General features: G+C 47.4%; 1 protein-coding gene across 1 annotated transcript; it reads left to right on the forward strand.

The window, feature by feature from the left end:
* Positions 1 to 1,606: 1,606 nt before the first annotated feature.
* LOC142583614 (endothelin-converting enzyme 1-like) lies at positions 1,607 to 3,572 on the forward strand. Its single transcript, XM_075694104.1, has 2 exons — positions 1,607 to 1,627; positions 2,080 to 3,572. Exons 1-2 carry the CDS (start codon positions 1,607 to 1,609, stop codon positions 3,328 to 3,330), a joined length of 1,272 nt encoding a protein of 423 aa, XP_075550219.1. The 3' UTR covers positions 3,331 to 3,572.
* Positions 3,573 to 12,730: the final 9,158 nt, after the last annotated feature.

The following is a 12,730-nucleotide window of genomic DNA, read 5'->3' on the forward strand; positions in this document are numbered from 1 at the left end:
ACGAATCCCAACAATCACCAGCCGATTCACCCTCATCTCCTGTTCCAGCAGCCGGACACGCCAGCTCTCTTCCGCTGCTTTAGACGAGAGAAAACTATTCCGCTTCGCCAATGACGCTTAAAAGTTGACAGTAGCATATTCTGCATTCTCCTATACTAAACATTTTCAAGCTTTCCTGCGACTGAGGCTCCAATGCACTTCGCCTTCACCTAAAATGACCAAAGTGGGCGGTAGTGCTAGAGATGGTCGTAGTCAGCTACACTTTGTAGCCGAGGCCTACAGATTCAGAGATCTCTTTTGTTGAGTAGTCTTCCTTTAAACGCACGTTATGAATCTGCTACGTATACCATATTTATAAGGCTGATGGCCTTGGCAAGGGAACATACTATGCACCTCTTGACGACTGCTCTGGTTGCGTATGCAGCCAGTCGTGAGTCAGTTTCGCACTGCAGGTGGCGTTCATCTCCAAATATCTCACGCGAAACTAATCCGTAGGTTCTCCAGCTGGACAACCACGTGCTCATGACAATGGTGCCATCTCTGGTGGATCCGCGACCTGACGCAGACCTAGTGTACATTGTTATGGAGCAGCTGGACTTTATCACGGGGCCTTACCTGTCGACTGATGAGTGGCTGCTAGTAAGTACCTTTCCACTGAGATGTGCGCTCGTCTGTGAGCTAACGTCGCACAGGAAATATTTATCCACTCTTAAAATTGCTGGGCGTTTCTCCAATCACTAACACCCATGAACTTGAGGCTGTAACTATTTTCATTGTACACGATAGCGAGCTCAAACTACAACTGCGATGAGAGAAGCCGTAGTGGAATGTGCATTAGTTTTGACCGCCTCTTCCACATCGAAATATCTGACACGAGAGTTTGACCGCGTTACCTATTAAAGACTATTACGTGCAATTTTCGTGTCGGTTGTCGTAAGTATCATAAGGTTTACTTTCTATAAGCTAGGTAGAAGCAACTTCATGTAGTCGCCTGCAGAACGACACCATGACTAAATGGCGCCGTGACGCGGGCCCTGACGTCTTCTCAGCGGGTGGTCTCTACTCAACTCCAGGGCGTGTTACTCCCGCGGTCGGTCGCCCTGAGGGGCAACGTTCCGTCGGTTTCGCTCGGCCTTTGTCTTTCAAGAGCCGCCGAGACCTGCTGGACGGCCCAGGTTTGGCTTTCGTGGTCGTAGCATTCCGCCGCAGCCGCGAGTCGCGGCGGAATCGTTGTACTTGTCGAAGCTTCATCGGGGAACTTGGTGCAATCCCATAGGATGTGCGTCAGGGTAGCCCTCTCCCGCTGGCACACGCGGCACACATCACTCACATATAATTTCTGGTATAAAAAGTCGCCAAGAAAGTAACTTCATTTGTCGCCATCAACGACTATGTCATCTTAAGTCCAAGTGTATTAGCCAGATAGGACAAACCAAGCCACTTTTTTGCACCCATAACTGGGCTAAAATGTATAGATTGAACGAACCTGAAAACAGCCGCGAAACTTTGACATGAAAAGTAAACATTGCCCCGCATCCCAGTTTGCAGGCTGTGGACCTGCTGCAGCCATGAGCGAAATTACTCACGCTCATAGGAGTTCTCGCTTATGGACAGTGCGGAGACTGCAGTAATTTAACCAAGTATCGAGTAGAATGTTATGGTAAATGCGTAACCGCTTCTTTTTTTTCCTCTCTTTTTTGCGCTCATAACCTCTAAGCGTAATGGTGACTGATGTCATGCATAAGAAGTGTAAAAGGTTGCACCAGTTTTGGATTCACTGTTCGAACACATGAATGGCGGAAATCAGTTAACGAGGTGGATAGTCTCGCTGTCCGTGCTGCCTACTTCTTTCATAGAGAATGTAGCTCTGTTTTTTTTTTCTTCAAGCCGTAGATGCTTATATCGCTTTGCACAGGCTATTTATATCTTACGCGTATTTATTTTTGAAGCATATTTCGCATACCTGCCTGTGTTGAAGAATTTTATTGGTAGCCACTGATGCCTGCAGCCTCTCAGTTCTGCTGATACAGAAAAAAAAAGTAATACGACTAAGACCGTGCGCTCCGTACGTGTATGTAGGTCCTAAACAGGCATTTGCCCGTGGAGCTGGGTGCCCATGACGAGATTTTCGTCATGAACCGGCGGCTGCTGCACCTCTTGGGTCTCCTCGTCGGCAACGTGGAGGACACCAGGAGTCTGCTTGCCTACGTCACCTGGCACGTGGCGCGGCACCTCGCGAGCGTGACGTCGTATCCGCTGTCACGCGCCCAGTTCGCCGACATGCCCGGCGCCGACGCGTCCACGCTGGGCTACATGATGGGCCGCTGCTACATGGACGCCGACGCGGCGATGCCGTTCGCATTCGTGCACGTCTTCAACCGGCGCTGGCTGCCCGCAGATTCCGTTCGCGACGCGAGGGGCGTACTGAACAGCATCCGGGCCGTGGCCAACTCGACCATGGCCTCGCTGTCCTGGATGGACGCCGAGACGAAGAGCGGCGCGCTCGACAAGTTGGCCACCCTGAGCGCCATCGTGGGCAGCCTGGAGAGGGCGTCCGGAGAAGACTCCCTGCGGACCCTCTACCCGTACGTGCCCAAACTGAGCGGTTCGTACCTGAACATGGCTCTCGAGCTGCGCTCGGCGGAGTTGCGCCATGCGAAAAAGTTCCTGCGCGTCAACGAATCCTCCGTGGCAGCGGCGTCCGACCAAGTTAGCGTGCCGCTGACGCTCGTCAACGCGTTCTACCTGCCCGTGTACCACGTGATGGTCATCCCGGCTGCCATACTCTACCCGCCGTTCTACGTCGCGGGCTACCCGGCGTCCTACAACTACGGCAGCCTGGGCCATGTCGTGGGCCACGAGATGACTCACGCATTCGACCCGGACCTGGGACTGTACGGCCGCGACGGCCTACGGCACAATTGGTGGACGCCCGCCTCGCAGGAGATGTTCGTGCACAAACTGAGGTGCCTGCGACGCCTGTACAACGAGATACCCTGGTCCGGAGGCGCCAACTTTGGAGAGCACGCGCTGTCTGAAAACTTCGCCGACAGCGGCGGCATGCTCAAGGCCTACAGAGCGTACCAGGCCAGTGCCAAAGAGCGTGGGCAGGTGCCGCCGGGACTCTCTCGGTTCAGCGACGAGCAGCTGTTCTTTGTGAGCAGCTGCTTCAAGTGGTGCGCCACCGAGGAGAAGCAGAACCCCGGCCGGTACTCGCCTCCTCGCCTTCGCTGCAACGTGCCGTTGCTCAACATGCCGGAGTTTGCGCAGGCTTTTGAGTGCGGCGCGGGCAAGGCCATGAACCCAGCTACTCACTGCGACACAATGTGATTATACGCAAATAGAGTATAGACACGGCGGCATGGCAAAAGAGTTGTTTCCATTCGCAGAGACTGTTGTGACGTTCACGTGACTGTCAATAATTCGTTCACACACGTACTTGGAAATTTCTCTTTTGAGAGCTTTTGTTATTCATGCACATTTTAAGTGTAGATTATTGCGACTGAATGACGAGCACGTGTTGAAAAGTGTGGTGTACGTTGTGCTGACTGGGGGCTTTTTAAATGCAACGCGCTTCGATTTGTGCACATAAACGAAAGAGAAAAATTATTTAATCAAGAAGTTCTTGACGTCGTCATGTACTAAAATATTATAAGGAACAATTCGTCGTCTTTCGGCAAACCAACATAATATACCGACAGAAAAAAAGACGAGTTAAGGAATAAAAGAAAGCCCTTTGCTGGGGTAAGGGACTGAAGGCATTTAAAGGTGATAGAGCGCTCCTTATGGGCCATATCTGGGGCTGTGTGCCCGCGGAGAAGCGAAGTCGACCAACAGCCAACTTGAATGCTTCATATTTATTAGGAAGTGCAAGAATAGCTATGAAAATAATATGACTCTCATTATGGTTACCTTCAATTTTGGAAGGTAAGGTTTACGGTATCGATTTAAAGAGGTGCCTAACTTTTTTTTTTTTGCATATTAGTAGACCTCCATTGAAAGTTAACAGCATAGTGTACGCCTGTCAATATTACATGTCTTAGCGGCTACTGCTATATTTTGACATTGTCGTAAAGGCACAAAAAGAAAACTGAATCAGTTTGTAGATTTATAAACTATTCTCTAAAATTCCTTTTATTTCCGGGTTGTAGCTTTATAGAGGAAAGATACAGGCCAAAACTCCGCTTGTTTGGATTTTGCGACGAAGCCAAACCTCCGGTATGTCAGTGTGAGCTCGCAGATTTCAAGCTTTTTCCGTAGTTCTATTCCGTATAAGTAAATGTCACAGAAACCTACCATGTTCAAGTAGTCCATGTTTGCCGATAAAATATTGAGGAGGACTGACTAGACGCTGTCCACAATTATCTAATATTTCTCTTCAGTGTTCGTTTAAAACGGAAGTTTTGATTCATTGCGAAGTTATGCGCACGTGGCTACCTACTTTATTGGAAAATATGCTAAATATAGCGTAACCAATCCTACTACTTAGTCTGCGCACATATAGTTGCAGTGTGCGTAGCCGCAGAAATAGCGGAAACATCTCAATGTTTATTGGCATTTGGTAGTATCTCACAAATACCGCAACCCCTCAAGGATCGAGGTTTATTTCAAATGCGTCCAGGAGAAGAATAGTGAACCATGGTCAATCAAAATAAAATGCAGATGTGGAAAGGTTCACAGGGATGCAAAATTACGAAAGCGCGCAGTTGGTTTTGAGGGACGACGTAGTCTTGTGTTTCCTCGTACTCGTACGCGGCAACTGCTTGTTTTAGAAGGAATAAAAAAAAATAGCGGCAGTTATTCTGACACCCTAGAAACGCACCCGAATTCTTCGACAGCAATTCGCCCAACAGGTCGCGTTCTTGACTAAAACAAAACCGTTAAACACCACATTAGGGACAAAGGCTTCAAAAAAGAATTATAACACGGCACTTCGTATCTGCTTCACTTGATTCTCAACAGGTGCCGCTACTATCCTTACAAGCTAAAGGCGGAGGCACTTCGTAATTTGCCTTTGTGAGTTGGCTACCCTGGGCATATACCGGCATCTCCTGTTGCTTTTGTGCGTGTTCCCCACTATGTCTTCAGCAAAAGTGGTGTTAGAAAAGCAGATATAATATGTACACGATTTTTCATTTCAACATAAAAGTAGGTGAACACAGCAGCGACCATCGTTTGCAGCGATGTGTTTTACAGGCACGCTTCTTACTACGGATCATGATAATTCACGTGTGTCATAGGCCAGCGCGAATACTTAACGTTTTAACTCTGCGGCAGCGAAAAGCATAGCGTGTGTTCCAAGTTTCTCGCAGAAAATTTGTGTAATGACAGAAATCACGACTTCGCTTTTAGGAAACGGCGAGTGGAGTATGCATAGAAGTTTCGAGTAGACAGGTCGGGCCGGAAGCCTATTGGCCAAGGTCTCGTTGGCGCCTTCAGCGGGATAAGTCTTCGTTTCGGTTAAATATTGACACGGAAGTTTTTCTATTACCATAGGCGACTCCTGTTTTAACAAGGATCGATTCACCACTTGTAAAGAGGAACTCGCCCTCACGTACTCACGTACATAAAATGTCTGTTTAGTTGTTCAGTTCTTTTCTTTCATCTTTAAATCGACAACCTGCTTGGCATATGGCTTCCGTGTTTGTTTGCGAAACTGAACGAGGTGGTTCTTTCAAGCCTGCTGTTTGCCTATGCGGCTTCATAATGAAAGCAGCTTAGTGGTTTCGAAGTCACGCTATAGGACTAATTCTTTCATTTCTTTAACATTTTTTTCCTCCGTAAGCGTAATTTTAATTCGCACCTACCTGTTTCTCCCGACGAACCGCGAAAAAAAAAGAGATACAAACATAGAAAGAAACAGTCACCTTACATTTTTAGTCTTGACCCTTTCTTCATGGCAAGAATACAAGTTGAAATTCATATTTATGGTTGAAATCCCTTTAAACGCACGATGGCAAAGATATTTTGATGATTATTCCTTTTTTTCTTTTTTTTTCTCGTAACCGTAGAAGTGCTTGCGCGCTAATGCTAAAATTACAATATCTCACCAGTTCCGCAGTGCCTGTAATAGGGCAACAACAGGCGTACGATGTCGGCAACGCTTCTCGCCATTGGTAAATGAAAGGTTAACGCGGGACACTATAGCGTAAAGCTATTCCAAACTTCCTTATCCCATTAGTTCATTTCTGCAATCAGCTCTCCACAATTAGTGAAACATTTTTCGGGCCACCCCCATTTCGGTTGTCTCTCACGCGACGTCATGATTGCATCTGATATCGCGTGTACAGACTGCTTATGCATCACTAGACCGAACAAGAGATAAATAATTATTTCCTATTCCACGCTTTTTTCACCATTAGCCCTCCGCTATTCGCCGAAAGTTTTCGGGCGGTGCCCACTTCGCCTATCTGTCACGCGACGTCACAAAACCGCGATAACTTACCATGTCGAAGTGACGTGTTCTCATAGCGATGCGTTATTATGCGGAAAAAGAGAACTTAATACGTTTCAGGATAGCCAGAGACTGTCCCATTCCAAAAGGAATAGAAGATGGCTGGCCGTCGGTCGCTCTGGCACTGGTTACTCGCAGCTGCCGGAGATGGGCTAATTCGCGTGACCCTATAACGTTGTCGAGCCCTTCAGCTAACCTAACCTAACCTTATCTTTGGCCCCTTATCGTGGGTTTTATTGTTTTAGCAAGTGTAGAGCGGATTGCGACATCGGCATTGAGTGGCTTTCATCTAACTACATCGATTCGGCTCGTAATAGACTTACACTGATCGTGCTCTGTGGGAAATCGACGTTTCCTAACTGCTCATAACGGTGGCAAGAAACACCTTGCGCCTATTAATTACACAAGTAGTATCTTGATGAGGGCTAGCTGGTTCATATGTAGAATAGAGGATGTCGGCAACGACATCCTCAATTTTTTGTCGAGGATGTCGGGAAAGCCTTCTCGTAAAAAGAAGTAGCTTTTTTCGCATTAAACATTATGATGTAGCTGATTTTCCAGATGTATTTGCGACTCGTGTACGCATGCCTACATGCTCGGAAAGTGCATAAAATGGCTGGATAACTTCAAATAAACTTCCAGTTGGCAGTCAGCGCTTGTTTGTGGTATTTGTTTCCTCGCGTCCTTGTCGTATTCGCGCTGCTCAACCTCAATTGCAAATATAAGTCACACCTTGCTGCCGTGCTCACTATAGTCCAGCGGAAGCACCACCTGCTTGCGCTCACTTAATGACAACAGCTCACAGGTATCGCCCTCTGCTGAGAAAGACGAAACGAAAGACGCGGACTCGCCTACATAGTGCGAAACGATTGCAGCGACACATAATTCACAGTGCGTCCTCACGGGCCAGCCGCCGCAGTAAGGCAGTGTCTATAGAGTTCTCTTTTTAAGGCCCCAGGGTGGGAGGCCGAAACGTCAAGTGTTTATTGAATCCTTTAGTTTAGACTACGTCTGTTTTGTTTTCTCCGAGATTCTTTTCGACCAGACGAGTTTTCGTCAGACTCTTGACTTCAAGTGCGGGACGTTTGGCAATTACGAAAGTTGGGAAGACCTATAAGACAGCTTAATTTTGTACTAAAGTTGGTCCCGGAATCTCGAACCTGGTGTCATCAACTTATCGTATTGTCATGACACAGAACCAATTTCCTGATGCTATTGGGCAATAAGGCTACGTATGATGGCGCTTATAAGGAATATGCTAGAGTACTGTGCGCGTTTCTTCTGACGGCGCTAGCTTCAGACGTATGCAACAATAAATGATGTTTAAAACGAGACGTTTATGACGTGTTTCTGGCTCTGCAATCGCTTCCTGTGCGTGCAGTTATCGAAAGCACGGCGTAGGAAATTAGCTTCTGTAACTCAGAGACAAAGCCTTCGGACGCCACCATTTGGGCGCCACCTATTGGAGGAACGGAGAAAGCCAATGTATCATGACGTCAATACGCATTCACCTCTAGTTAATTGAAGCCGAAACTTCTTCGTAGGGCTCAATAAGTATAATGCTAATTTTTTTGAGGGGGGGGGGGCACTGTGACGCTTGCCGATATATTTATAGAGTTTACAGATTTCGAACCTTGAATTGCCGCAGAAAAATGAAAAGTGAAAAAGGTCATGTTAGTACTGCTTAAGGTTTGGAGCCTCAAAAAAAATTAAAAATTAAGTGCTTCGTTTGTGTTGATACTCATCCAGTTTGAAAAGAAATCATCATCATTGACATATCTCCACTTGGACATATGTACACTGCAGCATGTGGAAGAATACCAAGAGTTTACTCATGTGAAGTATACTCAGAAATTTCGTTCTCACAACTCGGTATTTCATTTAACCCTCTGGCTATTCTCTCCTTCGGGACTTATGCATTATGCTTCAACCAAATAACGAGTAGCTGGCTATTAGCGATTATCTCCATGTCACAAGGGCGTTTAATTTCCTGTCATATATATAAACTCAGTTTCAAAATGGCCGATTGTATTCGAAATTATTTTAATACCCACAAATCTGCAGCTTTTTTTCTGTAATCCATACGTCTTTCTCACTCATATAAGTAACCTGGTAATTAGCCTGCTTCAATATTATTTCTACCACTTTCCCCTTGTTTCACTTCCTCCTCTCTAAGCTTTATCTGCGGCCGATCTCCCATAGTGGGTAAGCGCCTTGGTTTGAGGAAAAGGCAAGGAAGCAAGCGAACAACAACAACAACAACAAAACTTAATTTTAAGAACATCATTATCATCATCATTGTCATCAAGAAGAAGAAGAATTGTAATGGATTTGCCGTCAGCTGGAGCGAAGTCACCCAAGCCCAAGAAGGACAAGCGGAAAGGGGCGAAGCGTAAGGACCGGGACAAAGCAGCGCAAGACGGCATGGAGCCACACTTGGGGGCAGCCGATTGTGCGCCCTCGCCCGCAGGCGAAATGGAGATGCTCAGCGGCCCACCCACCCCGGCACCAGAAGCACCCGACCCAGCTTGCTACCAGCGTGGACAACGGGAACCACAGTCGGGCTCTTCAAGGGCGCCGGAAGGGTGGGTCACGCCGACTTGCGCTTGCCCAGAGATGCCAGCCGTGTGTGGAATAAGCCAAGACAAGCCGCTCAGTTCCACTCCCGCCGAAGTGTTTCTTTCCCTGTGTGCAAATCGCGCCATGGAAGCAGTCACACAGCAGCAATGCGAGCAATTAGGCCCGGACCAACTCGGCGGCAAAGAACACACGCAACTCAAAGAGGAGAGCCTTGGTCCGTCTAGCAACATTCCTGGAACGTCAGACGCGACTAGCGGTGAGAAGAAAACCGTCCAGCTACGCGGAGATGTCAAACCACCGAAGCATCACGAGAAGGTCAAACGTTCTAAACACTCCAAGAAAGCTGGTCGCAGCACCGAAAATAGGTCGAGCCCAACCAAGGAAACCAAAGATGAAGCTATAGCTGCAGCGAACTCACGTGATCAAAACCCACATGAAGAGAAAGACGCTCCGGCCGGCACTCTTGAGGAAGGTCGTGGCAGCAATATGCAGCGTCGGCCCAAGGTGACATCCTCGCGGGAGCAGACAAAGCCAGCGGAAGCCGTCGTCAAGGGTGGCGCCACAGTCGGCGCTGCGGTGGACGGACAGGACCAACAACAAGGCGCTGGGACAAATCCGCACGATAAACTTCCGGCCGCCGACCGCGAAGCGACGAAGTCCAGTGTGATTGAGGAGCCAATATATTACGACAGTTTCAGGACCATCACCAATGAACAAGGTGACCCGTTGGCCGAGGATATAATCGGGGGCTTCGTCTCTAAGGCCGACTCTACCCTGCTAGCATTACCCACGTACCTGATAGAGGAGGACAAATCACCGAGGTCATCAAGTGCGCGAGTATCCCGAAATTGCACTGTAAGTTTCGAAAATTTCTGTATACCTGATTGGGAGGGGCTGTCGATGCAGACAACGAGGGTGGCGACGTGGGCTTGTTGGTTAATGTTCACTGAACGGTATCGGGTAAAGCAAAGCGAAACACGGACACACGCGCTTGTGTTCATCTGTCGTTACTCCTTGTGTCCACCCTCCGTGGTTGCTTAGTGGCTATGGTGTGGGGCTGCTAGGCGCGAGGTCGCGGGGTTGAATCCCGGCCATGGCGGCCGCATTTACATGGGGGCGAAATGTGAAAACATCTGTGTGCTTAGATTTAAGTGCGTGTTAAAAATCCACAGGTGGCCCAACTTTTCGCAGATTTTGTTCGGCATGGAACGATTACTTAGAATAGAATTAACCTTGCGCTCCCCTTTTTTTTTAATTCTACGTCCAGGCTCCGTCAAGCAATAACGTCACGATGTATCATCACTCTTGTCGGGCATTCGGGCATCTTTTTCAGTATTGTTGACGAAAATTACGGAAATACCAATAATTTCTTTATTTAGCATTGTAGTTATCTTTCTTCACTAGTCTTTAGTAAACGTGGGCCACATGACGCCAATATTACTGGCGCCACCACTAGCTGCTTCTGGAACTAAAGGATGGCCCGCCCCTAGGAACATGTGGCCTTAATACCGGCCTTTCGCTCTATCGCTCGAGTTACACGCGCTCTGTTGTTAATGAGAGGAAGCTTTAGCTCGGGGCCAACTCCGACGCGGCCTATTCGAATACATTTAAAACGCAGAAACGCTTTTCTGAGATAGCCCGGACCTGGGCCGATTTTAAGGAATTCTCATACATTTCAGAAAAAAAGTTAAATTCTGGCGACTGCTGGAAGCGGAATTTCGATTTAGGGTCTGACTTCTGGTAAACGAATTTTTAAAAATTCGAAAGTGGGAAAAATATTCACGCACGAAGTTTACAAATTGCTCTGCATCAATAACATGTATCGTGGTTCTGTAAACGCTGTCCATTAGATCATTCAAAGCAGACGAATTTGATGTGTCAATCTTTATCTTATGTGAATTCTTTGTGTTGTGTACAAGGGTTCTCCAAAAGCTGTATTTTCATATTGCAAATTTTTTTTTTAGATTCGTGGCCCCAAAATTACTTTGATTAGCGGACACAAGAAAGACGACAGGACAAGGCGCCTTGTCCTGTCGTCTTTCTTGTGTCCGTCGTTTTGCGCTAATCAAAATAATTATGGATTCGCACCAACTAGCCCGCCAACGCACTGTGCTGAACTGTCACGGCCCCAACCCGCCCAAATAGCCGGATATTTCGAATGAAGTTTTCACTCACGTGTAATATGTAAATTTTGTCCTCTTTACATGTGCTATTAGATGCGATTCACAGAATTGTGATATAAATTCACAGAATTGTAATATATATCACAATTCCGCAGCGTGAACTTTGCATGATAACAAAAAGCCTGCACTCACATCTTTCGCTAAATAATGCCGTGCGTTAGGTCACGCAAAATCTGAAGTGAAGCGCCCGCCACAGTTTGAAAAAAACACGCAAGAAAAAGAACGCTTGGATGAAGCCGTCGCTTTCAAGCGAGCAACGCCATTCCGCGCGACATAATAGCTGGCTTGCACAGTCTTGCCAAGTCTTGCGCCGGAATCATCGGTTGGTAGGGGTCACTAAGAACGAACTAATGGTGAAATAGAAAACATATACATTTGTTATTTTAGTACAGCAAAATATTTGAAACGTAATGTTTAATCGTATGACAGTATTCTGATTAAAATTGTTCGTACCTTTCGTTTTCCTATAGGTTTTCTAGTTTCAATGTTTGTCCCCCTCCTCAGCTAGTCGCGCTTCAGTCGTGCACCACTAACTGATATCTCTGGCAATAGGTTCTGGCACGCTTTTCGTTCTAAGCTTCGCGACCTGTTTAAATGGACCTTGCTCATTTGCTGCAGCGCTGCCGTCAGCTGCGGGGAACTCGCCTAAAGGTGTGCTCACGTTAGCGAGGTGGTATGCGCCCTTTTTAGGACTAACTGCCCAGTTACTCCTGTTCTCCCCGGAATTTTTCTTACGAGTGTATCCTCCGAAAGTAATTGCGGAACTGGAAACACGTCATGGCTTCTATGTTTTAGGCACCGCCTGCTGTCTCCTTCCGAATTCGACGTCTTAAGACAACGCGAGCCTGCTAGTCTTCGTCATGAAGGCTAGCAGGCGACCCTCCCCCCCCCCCCCCCCCCATGGCTCTCTTCACAGCTAAAAAAAAGTTCGTCGCTAGTTCCTATTGCGCATTTCTTTAAAGTGCAGCTCTTTTTTGCTACCCTCGCCAGGTTTCGTGACCGTGGGCATGACCATGCGCCTGGCTTTTCCCATGATGAATAGGCAAAACAATTGAAGCAGAGCACGCGTACCACTCGCGCCACTGGGTTCCTTCAGCACCGCCAGGTTGCGCTCACCTTCGCGTATCTGGCGCATGTGCTTGCTGCGGTAAAGCAAGGTAAACGATGGAGCATGTTTTATTAGAATGTGGACATATCTGCCCAGCGATCGATTTAGGAATCACTGACCTCCGTGAAGTTCTTTGGGTCCAGCGAGAGCAGGGGGAAAGCAAACATGTCCGCAACAAAGATTAGCAAGGGGCGATTGGAAGACTGCTGAAAGAAAAGTATGGAAACGACAAACGACGGAGGCGTACAAAAACAGAGCTCCCAATGGGGGTTCAGAAAGTTTCGTAATGAGAATTCTTCGTGGGGCGTTTTTCTTTTCTTTTTCTTTTTTCTCTATTCTTTAACATAGGTAGGACATTAGGCAGTGTAATAACAGGACCTTGCTGGCGCAACCAACCACCCCGTT

The sequence above is a fragment of the Dermacentor variabilis genome, chromosome 5, assembly GCF_050947875.1.
Source record: "Dermacentor variabilis isolate Ectoservices chromosome 5, ASM5094787v1, whole genome shotgun sequence".
Classification (NCBI taxonomy): Eukaryota; Metazoa; Arthropoda; class Arachnida; order Ixodida; family Ixodidae; genus Dermacentor; species Dermacentor variabilis.

Coding starts and splice junctions, on each gene's coding strand:
- LOC142583614 (XM_075694104.1), top strand. CDS start 1,607: ATGGACAGTGCGGAGACTGCA. Junction 1,628..2,079: donor TGGACAGTGCGGAGACTGCA/GTAATTTAACCA, acceptor ACGTGTATGTAG/GTCCTAAACAGGCATTTGCC.